Source organism: Odontomachus brunneus, unplaced genomic scaffold, assembly GCF_010583005.1.
Source record: "Odontomachus brunneus isolate Ranch 3 - 2012 unplaced genomic scaffold, Obru_v1 Obru_scaffold_005, whole genome shotgun sequence".
In the NCBI taxonomy this organism is placed as follows: Eukaryota; Metazoa; Arthropoda; class Insecta; order Hymenoptera; family Formicidae; genus Odontomachus; species Odontomachus brunneus.
The window spans coordinates 4,132,836-4,147,808 of NW_022639455.1; the positions used below are offsets into that span (position 1 = coordinate 4,132,836).

Below are 14,973 nucleotides of genomic sequence, written 5' to 3' on the forward strand. Positions count from 1 at the left end.
TCCTTGTTCCTATTGGCTATTGCCTGTTGCCTGGCATTCTGCAAGGAGCTTTATGGCTTCTGCATACAGGACGCGGTAATGCTTGCCACGTAGCAGAAGTCTGTGCGATAGCCAATCAATATGTTGTTTTTCCGTAAGAGCTAGAAGGTTATTACGGAAAGTAACATATTGATTGGCTGTCGCATCAACTTCCGCCGCGCGGTAAGCATTACCGTGTTCTGTGTGCAGGAACCATTAAGCGGAGAGCACATATTCTTCCACAATGCATGAGAAAATAGACCAATCAAAGTCCTTCATTTTCATCATGGCAATAAAAATGAGAATTCTGATTGATCAATTTTCTTATGCTAGATTCACACTGGACGCGATTTGCGATGAGCGATATCCAATGAGAGTATTGCTTTAAAAAGAAATAAGAGCTCTCATTGGATATCGGTCATCGCTCGTCGCTAATCGCGTTCAGTGTGAATCTAGCATTATGCGTTGTGCATTATGCCTTTAGTCCCGATCCACAATAGATGTAGTAATCTTTAAGCCTTAAAATTGACCAGTCACAGTCAAATTTGAGAAGAATAATCGACTGTGATTGGTCAATTTCTTAAGGCTTAAAGCTTACTACACCTAGGGTGCTTTCCAATTGCTTAAAGCGTCTTCTACAATGGCAGTAGGAGTAGTAGTAAGAAATAAGCAGTAAGTAAATAGACCAATCACAATCGATTATTTTTGAAACGTGAGAATGGAATTGGTCAATTTGCTTACTGCTTATTTCTTACTACTACTCCTACTGCCATTGTAGAAGACGCTTTACACGCTTGACACACACCTACATAAAACCAGCTTATTGGTCACATATTATTTAAAATATCTTGTAAGATAATATGCAACCAACTGGTTTTGTGTAACAGTGTACGCAACTGGAAAGCACTCCTATTGTGGTTCGGGACTTACGGATATGGATATCTTTACGGACTATTGGACCCGCAGCTTTAGGCAATCAACGTATCAGGTCCCAGAAGTATACTTGTACTTCTTGCGGAAAGTGGCACGTTGATTGGCTACCGCTTTAACGCTTTTATCTAAAGGTATCTTCATATATTTCCACCATAAGCTATACAACCAATAAACAGTTTCAACAATTGTTGGCTGTAAAAATTTCATACCAAGTCTCTGAGCATTTCATTCGAACGATTGATCATCGAATGGATTCCCAAAGAAATTCTAGGGTGAAACGAACGCGCATTGGAGGAAATTCAGAAAAAGTCGAAGTTAGAAGTCTAGTAATATATAGAAGTCTGTGATTGGATATTGGATGTCGGACGCAATGTGAATCCTCTATATGCCATTTTTCTAGACGCAACAGCCTATACAATATTCAAGCAATTTTCATCCTAGAAAAAGTTTTTAAGGATCCAACAATTCTCTGATTAATCAGATATTTGACAAACTCATGATACAAGCTCTCTCTCAAGAAGAGTAGTATTAGCTTTATATTTAAAATTGCAATATTATAATTATGTCTATGGAATATAATGTACAATTTTTTATAAAAGGATATGCATGTAATACAATGTCCACCCATGAAATTTGTTGTTCTTAAACAAACTTACATTGTACAAAAGAACAAATGCACTTGAATATGCAATGTTAATTATATTAAATTATCAAGTCTATATATTAATAATATGCATTGGCATAATTTTATTATACATTTAATGCGTTATCAAATTATAATACATTCCTCTTGAAATATATTTACAAAATAAATGTTCTAATGTGGCATTATATATATTTACAAATCTAAATTCCTTCATTTTATAAAGAACAGTTCATTTTACTGAATCTATATATATATATAAATTACAAGAGAGCTATTTAAAAAATTTCTTCAATTGGAAAGTTTAGTATGTTTTATATATGGAAAGACAGTATACTACACAATCTCCACCACACTTGTTAGAAGTGCTCACTAAGTATAATTTTGGTTTAGTTATTTACTCAGAATCCACTCTGATATATACAGGATTCTTCTTACGCATTTTATATCATAATTTATACTCATAAACTCTACCTGGTTTGTATGAAACTCGATTTACACATTTACTCTTATATTACGAGGCACACTGTACAAAAAATACAAGAGCCTATTTATCTAAAAGACTTCAAATCTGTCTTTATATATATTTGTTCTTTTGACTCCCACCGAAGACATCTCTCTCCGATTTTTGAAAATCTTGGCTAATCTATTTTACATGTGTCCATCGTTCGTGAAAAGCCGTATTCGCAGTGGCCTAATCCTTATAATGTTCTATTCTAATTTGTCACGTAAACGATCGTTCAAGTCAACCGTCAAATATATACATAGATATCGAGTTTACACAGAAAAAAAAAAAAGAAAGCTTGTATTTTCGCCCTTTCTAGCGTCAAGAACAATTGTTTACCGTGTTTGTTCCGCACAAGTTTGAGATTACACGGTGCACACATATAAAGTAATTTTCTCCGTCAACAAAAACAAGCACAAGAATGAGAGGCAATTGGTAATGACAATGATAATGATGATGATGTTTCGTGAACGATATGTGCTGATAGAAGGTAACATGTGTCGATTGTTTGGCAGTTAGAGATATGCAGTTATCCCCCGTAAAATGACGAACATTGACTGTATTAACAATGTGGCGGTAAGAAGCTATTTTAATTCCTGTCATGCTGCTCGATCACTTCGTAGATCACCATGAGGTAGCTCAAGACTAACAGGTTACAAAACGGCTTAGGTAACTACGTTCAGATAAAACGGACAGAATAAAGAATACGACACCGCGATAGGGAACCCCGGTATATGTGAAAGACTATATGTGGACGTACATGGTATTACGAAATCATTGTATGGTTGTGTAAAAATAATCGACACTGAGAAAACGTGACGGCAGCACGCCGGTAGGTAAAAAATACGTCGAGGCGCATTATTAAAATATCTGTTGTAATATAATGTAACAATTTCCAAACGTACGACGGTATGTACACGTACACTGACGAGGAATGATTCTGAATCACGCTAAAAATAGTACCTCCATATATATCCGCTAGTGACTTCTAATTTCGACAATATATCGCGATAATATAATTTATGTACTGTCGCCGTTGACTATGCATATGCTCTCCATCTTGCCTTTCTGGGCAACGTACTCCATGCTATTTACAACTCTCACAGAGACTTCGATTCGCGCTGCTAAGTCATACGTTCCCGCGGCTGGCAGCACAGCGTGTAACTTTACGTTATTACTTGCGCGCGCTTGAACGTTGGAGTGAATTGACGAGTGGCCAGCGTACCTATAATACGGCGAAGCTTGTGGCGAATACAACTGAGACTTGATATTTGGAAGATGAGTTTCACTGCAACAAGAAAAACGATTAGAGTAATGTACGGTTGTTTTTATGACCTTAAAAGAAAAAGAATCGATGAACTCGTTCAATAAATTTGTAAAACCAAAATTTGCGAAATGACAAATAGTATATTAAATAAATTGATTAATTAATATTTTAGCCATTAGAGCTCAAAGAATTTGCAGATTTTCAGATGCTCATATTTTATGTAATTTCTGTAACTAAAAACTGAAGAAACGACTCTTTTGCTTCCAAAGTACACATATTTAATAAAATTACGACTATTACGATACGATGTCTTTGTTGTCTTACCTACTAGTACCTATCGTACTTATTTTAACATCCACTGACATCTCCGAGTGGTTTTGCAAATATACTGCTACAGGGATGATGCACAATCGATTCTGTTGGAAATTGTGCACGAGTTGCCTCGCATGACTCAGAGAGAAAGTGATTAAACTTTTCAAGCATTCTGCTTCCCACGTGGGATCCTTGAGAGGCACGATTACTACGTTCGGTACGTTTCGCTCCGGCCCGAAGATCCTCAAGCGAGCGCCGTACTCGTTACGCGTAATACGTGGTTCTTTGGGGTGTTTGTAAGTCTTGTTTAGATACTCCAATTCAAGATGATGTTGTCCGAAGGCCTTCCGGGTAACTACGCCACTTTCCGTCACGTTGGCGCACCATCTGACGATCAACGTCGAATTCAACGCCATGGTGTCCGATACAGGATTGTGCTCGACGTTTTGTTGTGACTGGAACTGCTGTACATCGCTTGCGCTCTCGTTCATGTCTAACGGCTGAATGTGACGTCTCTGTACAAAGTTGACGAATGGATAATCGTCGATCGACGTCGCATCGCTGTCGTCGGCGGTTAAAGACACCTCGGAGATGACCGACTCATCGTCGGTCTTCTTCTTCAGCTTCAAAGTCAAGTGAAATACTTCCTGAGGCTGCACTCTTATACTCGACGGTAGAACGGAGGAACGAAAGGCGAACCACAAAGTGCTCTGCAGCGACATTTTGGACAGCATAATCTCGTTTATAGATGGATCGTGAACCTGATTTGTGTTCTTGATGGACATTATCAAATTCAACGTCGGCGAGTCGTCCTTGAACAGCCCGCTTCTGGAGGCAACAGCGCTGATCTGTATTGAATCGAGTACTGTCAGCTGCCAGGTATGCCGGCATAAACGATGCTTCAACGCGGCCTTTGCCTCGACGCTTTCGTAGTAAAAGAGCAGATCTAATCTGTGGGTGCCCTTTTCGTGAGGTGCTTGCACCCAAAGCGGCAGTTCGTGAGTTTTACCGATATTCAATACACCGTTCTCGGAGACTGGTAATACTATCTTTGTGACCGATCTACTGTTCTTCTTGATCGTTGAATCTATAGGTAGAGCATACCATTGTCATATTTCTTACGTTACTCAATGAAGCATTCCAGTAAATATTAAATAAAGGATACATTAATACTATAATTTCCGACTCAACAATGTAATATAACCCATGTACATAACAGTTGCAGTTAAGTGAAATATAACATTAATATAATGTTAATATAATTAATGTTACTGTTGGTTGGTGTTTACTGGAATTTGACGATAGCAACCAGATAGATAGAACAATGATATAAAGACACGATCCTTTTGTCCATGTAAACAAAACGATGATATCAATCCTGGAAATGCTCACCTTCGTTTTTATCGACATCCGAATTTTCTAACGTGAAAAGTTTGGCGTCGGTGCATGCGATGTAAATGTTCGTCAACGGAGCATTACCCACGTTCTTTAACGTCACTTCCACTCTCTGTATCTCGCCGCACAGCATCTCTGGTGATAACTTCGTGAAGAGGATCTGCGAGGAAAAGTATCCGCGTTTAAATTTATCCTATGAAACGCTAAAGAAAATATCTTGATCTCATGAAAGAAAATTGTACCTGCATAAACGGCGCCTTCTCGATCACATTCATCTCAAGTCGATAGTCCTTCCCGTACATATTCATGCCGGGCTTCTCCTTGACATTCTTCAATTTCGCTGGTATGATCTCGAACAATCTCTTACCGGCAATAGTGATAGCAGAGTTTGCGACCGGCGGGTCATTCGTCGCTTGCACCGGATTGGACAATTTGTAACTCAAACCTAAAATCTTCAATTCTCCCACTCGCCTGGGTGTGAGGGACAGCACAATATTCTGCTTGCACGTTGGTTGTAATAAAATCGTGTTGATGACGTCCGAATCGACCGGACTGTTGCTCGTCTCCGTCTCGTTTGTAATGATATCGTTGTTGCAGACGAACGACCACAGTAATGTCACGTCTGACAACGGTAGCGGTACGTGTAACGGATTGTGCAATTCGATGGAATAATGTAACGGTTCGCTCAAAACCGCATTTGGTTTCACGGTGTTGTTACTCGTTCTGGAATATAGTGCGATCGTCGGCTTAAATATCATAGGGGGCGAACCTTGAGCCTCGGTGATCAGTAATTCCTCCATTTTCGACCATTTCGCTTCGTCCGTCTCCTCGACGCCGAACGTAACGTGACTCGCTGGAATATTGCTTTTGGTTTGTTCGCCTAATGGACCGTACAGCACTTTAATACTGTTGCTATCTAATAATGGTAAAGGTAAAATAGGAAGTCCTTTACAAGTCACGCCGTTCTCCTGTAACAATAACTGTAATACCGTCGTCAATGCTACGTTCGACAGAAGAAACCGTTTTGCAGCTGTTGTGAAATTCGTGAATCTGATTGATATGTGCTCTTAATTTTGGCCGAAATCTGATCAAGAACATATACCAATAAGCCTCACAAATTTTACAACAGTTGAAAAGCAGGTTTTTCTGCTGAACACAACCAATACCTAACATTAGGTTTGCTTTCCATTGCTGAACTGGCTGTATTAACTTGCACCAGTTCTTTTCTCCTCCTTCTCTAAGTCTCAACCGTGTACTTGTTTTTCTTTAAGTTTCGTAAATGTAAGTAACTAGTTCAGCAATAAAAAAACAGACCTTATTCCAGCGTTAATTTTTTGTGACTGTATATAATATACATATTCAAAAATTCGTCGTTATTATGTGCACTTACATTGTGAGTATGTAAAAATTCGCGCAGGAACGCGGCCTGTTGCGGAGCGGATTGCTTGCTAGAGGCATTAAGTAACTTCTCGAATGCTTTCACTGCGTCGGAAACTTGTTTTAGGGATGCGGCCTGCCTGCCGATCGTGAAATGAATGTGATCCTCAGCCAGGGACCAACCTCTTCGATGGTAGACCTAGTGTCACGTGTTATTCGTGATATACACTGATCATTCCTTTCTGCGTTGTTTTACACTTACTTGATACGCTTGCTGATAGCATCTCAGCGAGTGTTTCCTCTGACCAGCTTTAGAGAATCTATGTCCAGCTAGGACCGCGTGGAAGGCGTATTTACGCATCATCTTCGGGTTGATAAAGCAGTAGGCGGCTTGCTCAAGCAACAAGGCCGAGCGCAGATCCGAATCCTCGCTGGTCATTCGTATCAACTGCTTCGCAGCTTCTCCGTATAGTCCTCGACCCTTAAGGCATTCGGCGCTAAGCAGCGTGGCTCTCGTTGCAAATTGAGGCATCTTGCAACTATTCGCGTAAGTTAATATCGCGTCATCCATATATTCGATAGTCTTCCTATTCGTCTCGCCTTGCATGAAAGCGCTCAGAGCAGCCATCTCTAGAGCGCCCGCATAATATACCCAGGCTTGATCCGCTGCGAAGTCACGCTTCGCGCTGTGATATGCCTGATAGGCGAGCGAATAGTGACCGAACATAAAGCATAGATCGCCCAAACGTCGTAACTGTAATTCCGGTGACTCCGCCGTGTAACTGGAACGTAAAGATGAAACAATTTTCAGAATTGTATCGCGGCGTACCTCTCGACGCGGTTTACTTAAGATAAGTTTGTTAAATAAAAATAGAAACAAAGAAAGATGGTCTCTTAAATAAAAACGACGAGGAACGATTCTCTCTTACATTACAGCGTTTGATGGCGAAGAACCTGGTGCACCAGGCTTATTTGTACCGAACCACCTTCTCGTAGCACTAAATAGCGATCTACTGACCCCCTTTTTATTCGAGATCACGTCGTTCAATAGGCCAATCTGCTTCTCTACGTAAGGCAACAGGCTTCGCAAACAGAATTCTGTTATCAACGCCCGTAATCTTTCTAGATCTTGAGTGGAGAGACGAGCACCGTGTTGAGCAACAACATAATTCGGAGAGTCCGCCCAAACATTTGTGTTTATCGGTGAGTTTGCAACAACAGATTGACCTTTGACATTGGTTGCAGCGATGAAATTCTGTGTTTTCTCATTGTCTGGGCTCAGCGGATGAATTGTGACCGGGACAGCTTCCTGCCCGACTTCGAGGTGCACATTCGTTGATTCGGATATCTCGGAAGAGAGACTGATTGTGTCGGCCAAATCCGGAGATGGCAACGCGCAGTTTTGTGGCGTCCCGGCTTGGCTTATTCTGTAGTGTAAAATAAAAGGATTATTATTTCACGAATCATGAATCTATATTCGTTGATCTATATACACATAATCCAAGAGGTATAGGAAAATAAATATACTTGTCGGATTCTGTAGTCAGCTCGCTCGGCATGGCAGACACTCCACCTGTATCCGCAGGTGTACGAGGGGAACTGTTTTGCTCGCTGCTGCCGGACAATTCCAAGTGCTTGGTCAGAAACTGACTCCAGGGATCAGGCAAGTGTGAATTATCATCTGAGAGACCTGGCGGCCTCGAGTTCATTTGTAATAGAAAACAGTTGTTAGCACCATAAATAGTCTTCATCTCTGTAAAAACTATTTCAGCTCTGAAAGATATAGAAATATATATATAAATTTATGCAAAACAGTTGTAAATTATCAATTTATTAGAATTTTGTTAGAGTAATATTCATACACATAATCAGATCTTATATTTAAAATTGTCTTAAGTTTATTTTTAGATACTGTATGGATTATTTCATTGTCTTCAGAGCATTTGAACTTAAAACGACCTTAAATATGAGATACTACAGTCCTTACTCTAAAGTCTCTTTTATTGACAAAAGTATCTTTGAATGTGATTAAAAGTCAATCTGAGAACATTTACAAGTTATATTTAGAGTGAAATACTTTTATCACTAAAAAGAAGTTCAACAAAGGTCTATGAATACTAGCTTTAGCAGTTTTGCAAACAGTAGGAAGAATGAATAATATAATAAACCTATATAAACAATTGTATCATGTGTACAATAATTATATTGTATATATACACTTACTTGTTTCTATCATCCTGAATAGCATCGTGGACCAAAATGTAATACCTAAGAGCGTTGTTGTTGAACCACTTGGGCAATTTGCCTGGTATACTTTGATGCAACTGTGCACCCATAGCCTGAATCTTCTCTAATGGACTATCCTCCGCTGTAGAAACAACTATCATGCATGCAAGCAAGTGTTTTGTGAACTCATGATCCGATGGGAACTGGACGCTTAGGAATGTCTCTCTCCATGCCTCAAACCAAGGGACAGATATAGGAATATCGAGTTCAGTCGTGCCGATACGAACGCTAGTCGTACGTTCACACAAGGCAGAACTGACTGCCTCATTCAGCAATTTTTTGGCAAGACTCGGCTCCGGTGGTCGTGCATTAATATCTTGTATGGAAAGCCGAAGATTCCTGATCGCTATAGTGTTCCCTTGAGGATCTTTGAAATGACCTAAATATAAATTAACGCGGGGATATGTAAATGGAAACAAAAAAAGACTCGTGCGTATAGGTTATATATACGTTGCACTGGGGTCGGTACTTGCGACCTCGGGGTTCGCCCGAGTGAATATTCGTTGGCATAAGGATCGCAGGAAACGCAAAGGAAATTCGGCTCACCTTCGGTATTCAGTTTGCAAAAAGGTTGTAGCAGTTCGACGAATGACAGATTATTCTTTTGACATGCGACGTCGGCTGCAGCCGAGCAGACTACGGCGATCTGCGGGGAAAAGGTGTTGCCGATAAACTCCCGCGGGGTTAACTTACATTGAGCCATGACTTTGTTCGGCTGCAAACCATCAAAATACGTGTATAACCCGTATCCACTCGCGCTCACAGCATCAGCGAACCGTTTTTCCTATCTCATTGACTCTGTGTGACTCAATCGGCGTGCCGTATCCTGCGGGATCACATTACCGCCACCCGTTATCTCGCGAGTGGTCGGCAAGCGACAAAACGACGACAGTACATTCCGATCGTGCAGTCGCCGAGATAAACATGTCTCATCCCCCGAACAGCTGTTTTCTTCCAAATATTCGCCTCTGAGTACTTGACGCGCGAGAATCGCGACCGAATATCACGTCGCGCCATGTGGCACATATTAGGTTTGTCGCGTTGCCTGCAATTTCTACACTTTTACACCTAACGCCCGATGCACACTGAACCTCTCTTCGAAAGAAGAAGTTTCATTGGATTTCGCTCATCACGTTTGGTGTGCAACAGGCATTAAGTGCAAAAATGTCAAAAGTGTAAGCAACGCGAACAAACCTCTATTATGGAGGATTCACATTATATTCGACATCTGATGTACAACGTTCGATATCCAATAGAAGAATAGCTTTCTAATAGAGAATTCAATTTTTCATTTGAAAGCTATTCTTTTATTGGATATTGAACATTAAATATTCTGTTTTGATTGATACATTTCTATCAATCTTCAGAAATGTACCAATCAAAACAAAGTATTTCCACCCAGCCAGCATCGTATGCCGCTGGCTTTAGTTAGTTCCGCAGTTTCCGCTACGAGCCGCCACCATCTACATCGACCAATTGCGGTAGTGATAGATTTAAAGTAGTGGTAGAACAATATAAAAAATGCGAAAAATTCGTCATCGATTTCTACTACTTGAAAGTGAAAGATCCACCTAACCTGTTGTTATCATGCTCAGTATACCTCTTATTTCTAGAGGTGGCTATCTTGCGTAGCTTGTTGCTACATAACCTCAATTTCGGACTTTGACAGTTCTCTTCACTATAATACGACATTTTTCAATCATAACAGTAATAACTCAGCTTGCAGCTTCGATTTCTCGATTGCAAATGTATATCCAATGAGTCGGCGCGAAATAACCTGAAATTATGGCGGAGGATCACGTTGCAACGCCTAAATCGAAGATCGAACGTACAAAGGTTAGTAACGAGGATAGAGAGGTGGACATTAGCCGTTACTTCAACGACGCGCCGCCGACGATCTTCGACGAGATCGTTGCACCCAAGAAGCCCGATTACTTCAACGTGCAGTCGGCCTCGGTGAGTCGCGTTTCAGATTACGCTTCCTTGCCCGACGGTGCGTCGAACATCCCTTTCTTTAACTCGGACGCCCTGCGAGCGTCCGCCACTTCTACGCTGCTCGAGCCCGTCGAACGAGCTATCGAGCATAGCGCGTCGAGTGACACGCATCGCGATGCCTGGGTACCATCGGAGCATACGCGAAAGATCCTGCGATCCATCGCGACCACCGCCGCCAGTAGCAACCATCTGGAGCGCGAGAATCTCACTATGCCGGGGTTGGCAGTGCACGGCGACATGCCCGACCCCATCAAGAACGCGTCCATCCATTTGCTTGGCGAGGACGAGAACATCCATAGAAACGTGCTTACCGCGTCCGACGTAACGCAGGACGAGCGTGGCTTGAGAAACTTGATTCAAGCCGGCTGCTATCACGCAGCTGTCAACCTATCCGGCAGGTTGCTAGCCATCTATGCTCAAGGCTACGGCAAGATCAACCAACCCAGCAAACACACTCCTCACTCGCTGCAACTCTGGTACACAAGACTGTCGCTGTTGGCCAAACTTAGGCAGCTGGAAGTGCTGGAGAACGAGTCCCAGCCGTTTGGCAATCTAGATAAACCCGACATGTACTTTAGGTCAGTCTTGGCTATTTATACACAAATTATCATAATCTACATTTACATGTAGACAATGTGAACTATGTATGAGATATCATCTGTGCAGGCAATGAGTAATCTATGGATATTGCTTAAATAACGTTTGGTTTATTCAAAAATTAATTGAAAAGTTTATATTTTCATTTAATCTTTAAAATCCTTATGCAAATTTATAAACGTTGTTTTCCACATGAGTTAAAGTCTACAAAATTCTCTGGTTCATATAAAAATAAAATATCAGTGAAATAAAAATTTTATGTAATTTGTTTTTTTTTAAATATATTTATGATTAATATTTATAACACACATAGATATAGTAATTTTCTTATAATTTGATTGCTCTTTTTTTGTGTATTTTAATATAATTTGCAATAGTTTGCACATAATTCACTGTGTCTACATGACAGATAATCGTATATATATCACATAAAAACTACAATCCGCATAGATGTAATTTTGAAATTTACGGCACAATCTTGCTTTAGGTTTTATCCGGAGTTATATGGCACGAGATCAGGCTCGATGGCATCGTTCGCGTTTCGACTGCTGCTTGCCGAGATCCCGTCTTACTGCGGTAAACCCAAACAGGCGTTAGACAATTTGTATAGGCTCCTCGTAACCGTCAATCAGATTATGGCGAACCTTCAGGCCGGTCTACACGGCGAAGGGACGCGGACGGTCACAAAGATCAGTGAGTCTGAGCAACGAGATGCCGTGCGACTGTGGACCGCCAGGAAGTCCAGAATCCTCGTTTCCATCGTCAACTGCGCGGTCGGCATGAAGAACTACATTCTCGCGATAGAAATCTTAGAGGATCTATGCAGGTTACCTGACTGGAGCGCAGAGCAGATGGGAATTCTATGGTCGGCTATAGGAAGAGTGCACTTGTTTCTCGGGGACGTCTCCGCGGCGGAGAAGTATCTCGTTCGTGATGGGAAAGAAGAGAAGACGTCGAGCGTCCGGGAGCTGGTGGACAGCGGACTGATGGCGGTCGCGCAGAACGCTTTCCAAGAGGCCTACAGTTGCTTTCAGTCCGCCTCGGCGATGGATCCGTCCAGTGTGATGTTGATTAATAACATGGCCGTGTGTCTGCTCTACACCGGCCAATTGAAGGCCGCCGTGCGATTATACGAGAGTCTCGTCAGTAGGAATCCCCTCAAAAGTCTGCAGGAGCCGATCCTATTGAACATGTGCACGTCCTACGAGTTGCACACTACGCACTGCAAGCAGACTAAGCTGCACCTGCTGCGCCAACTAAACAGATATAAGGGTGACGCGGCGGATATTCAGTGTCTGAAACTAGCAATGTGATGTTAGCACTGTGTACAATTGTTACTTGTTAATGTTAACAACTTGGAACGCGAGTTCCTGATTGTAATATGTTGTAGCTAAATTCGCGCGGTAAGGTGAATCGTCCTCGCCACCGCACACACATACACACTGAGCAGTTGATTTCGATGGCATTACGCTGAGTTATTTATTGCTTAGTTTTCTTTCTTCTCCGTTTGATGCGACCGCGCACGAGCTCGAGTCGCAAAGCGTTCAGCCTCAGGGAAGGTGTAATCGTTGTGATATATTGAGAGAGAATAAAAGTATAATGTTCAGTTACACGAATGCCTGTGTATAAATTCTTTCTTTCAGCTCCAACTCTCATCGCGTCGCGTCGCTGTCTCTTTTCTGCATCTGTCTCGTTCGCAGTATTCCTGGATCCGCAGTTATTGCGGATCCAGGACGATTTTTCAAGGATCGTGCGCAGACACAAGAGATACAAAAGCAAACGCAGCAGGCAAGAAACATAACACTGGAACGTCAAAGTAAAATAGCCTTTATTACATCGTGAAACGAGGACAATTTAACGAACGTTCAACAATTGCTATAGTTTTCTCTCCTCCTCACACTCACTCTCGCTCTCTCGCTCTCGCCGGCACACGTGTCGCTGAACACGTATGCGTTTAACCGCGCATTTTTCGTCTTTCTTCACTTCTCGGTTTCTGTGGTTTTTTTATTACTTTTTTTTATTCGAAAGAATACGAGTGCCGCAGCGTAGTCCGAAAATATATATTATGTAATAATCGGATGTCTTTACGCTTTTTTCTTGGTTTTTTTTTTGGTTTTGCATTTAGCACGCGTGCCTCTCCCTTCAATCGATCTTATTCGCGCGTCGGTTCATCGCGTTTCCAATCGCTTCTTATTGTTTCCTCGTTTTCCTCTTTTCATCTTCTCTCTATCGCTTATTTCTTCTTACTTTTTATTCTTTAAACTAGCTAATTTATTCTTTCGCTCTTGCTCTCTTATTATCGCGCGATCGCATTACATCGTAGCACATATTAGATCGGATTCCAAAACTGCACACTCTCTCTTTCTTTCTCTCTCCCTGCAGAAAAAAAGGCACGAACTGGCGGAAAAGTCGGCCTAACTGTATAATATTTTCATTTATTTATTATGGATGGAACTTCGTGTCACAATACATTATTTTATTTCCTCTCTTTTCCCCACCGTCGTCCCATTGGCCTCACGGCGGTTTCGGCCCGTTAAATCGTTAGTGCCGCGAAAGTTCAACGATGTAGTGTACGTAGCGCAAGATTCTCCGCGTGTCGATTAATTCGCGACTTACTACAATTACTTAATTTGCGTGTCATTACGTCTATTTCGAATGCCCATTGTCGACTATCAGATACGACTGAATCGCCCCTTTCATTATACTAATACATTAGATAAAAGTAAGGCGTTCTTCATTTCGAATGCTTCTGCCAAATTTGATTATTTTTGAATTAATATCGAGCATGTCGAAATATATATAAATTCTTATATAGCTATAACACTGTAGTTACATACGTACTATAGTTATTCGAATCAGAATAATAATTAGGACGTGCCTAAAATCAATTCGCGTTTTCCGCGGAAATCTTAGGACACTACTTTTTAAAAATATAAAATAATCTTTTTCAGATTAATACTGCAATTCTAGACAAAATCGTAAAGCTCGTAACTTGTTCTTGTAAGACTCGTAAGAACTTATGAGTAGATGATTGATACGTAAGCTACGATTTTACGATTTACTCGTATGTTTGCTTAGAATTGCAGTATAAGTCGTATAGTTAAAGAGAGTTCATGTTGGGTATTTTGTAGAATTTTAATACTAATTTAATACTAAATATTTTGGACAAAATAATGTTCATTCATTGATGTCTAAAGAAAAAGAAAGATAATAATAATAATAAAATACAATCAAGGTGTAAGATCTTAAAAACTGATAGAAACGTGTTAGCCTGATAGGAAAATTAAAAAAAAATATATATTTTTTAAAGACAAATCTGAATAGTCGCATTTCTTCTTATCAACTGTTTTTAAATTCTTTTTTTTTTTAAAAGATACTACTTATGCTGTAGTATTGTTGTGTTCAAAAGATCAAAGTTATGAAATATTGCTGACACAACGATATAACAATTTGGAGCGCGTCTAACGCGATGAAAATTGTTTAGGAAATATGACAAATTTGATTACCGCGTAATCGAATATATAGCTCGTTCTTGTTTTATCATTAGATTATGCATTAATTACAAAGTAATATCTTGTATGAAACTTGCGCTACGAACGCTGCATCGTCAAGAAAAAAACCTTCAAATTGCCTCTTTCTCTTTCT

At 40.7% G+C, this 14,973-nt stretch overlaps 2 protein-coding genes across 2 annotated transcripts; one reads left to right on the forward strand and one right to left on the reverse strand.

The window, feature by feature from the left end:
- Positions 1 to 2,141: 2,141 nt before the first annotated feature.
- LOC116849289 (trafficking protein particle complex subunit 8) lies at positions 2,142 to 9,758 on the reverse strand. Its single transcript, XM_032826278.1, has 10 exons — positions 9,283 to 9,758; positions 8,674 to 9,115; positions 7,978 to 8,223; positions 7,380 to 7,877; positions 6,713 to 7,232; positions 6,464 to 6,649; positions 5,316 to 6,053; positions 5,071 to 5,233; positions 3,691 to 4,765; positions 2,142 to 3,387 (listed from the first exon to the last, which is right to left on the reverse strand). The coding sequence occupies exons 1-10, from the start codon at positions 9,437 to 9,439 to the stop codon at positions 3,120 to 3,122; spliced, it is 4,293 nt and encodes a 1,430-aa protein (XP_032682169.1). The 5' UTR covers positions 9,440 to 9,758; the 3' UTR covers positions 2,142 to 3,119.
- A 430-nt stretch (positions 9,759 to 10,188) lies between these two features.
- On the forward strand, positions 10,189 to 12,944 carry LOC116849513 (trafficking protein particle complex subunit 12). Its single transcript, XM_032826726.1, has 2 exons — positions 10,189 to 11,309; positions 11,816 to 12,944. Exons 1-2 carry the CDS (start codon positions 10,522 to 10,524, stop codon positions 12,639 to 12,641), a joined length of 1,614 nt encoding a protein of 537 aa, XP_032682617.1. The 5' UTR covers positions 10,189 to 10,521; the 3' UTR covers positions 12,642 to 12,944.
- Positions 12,945 to 14,973: the final 2,029 nt, after the last annotated feature.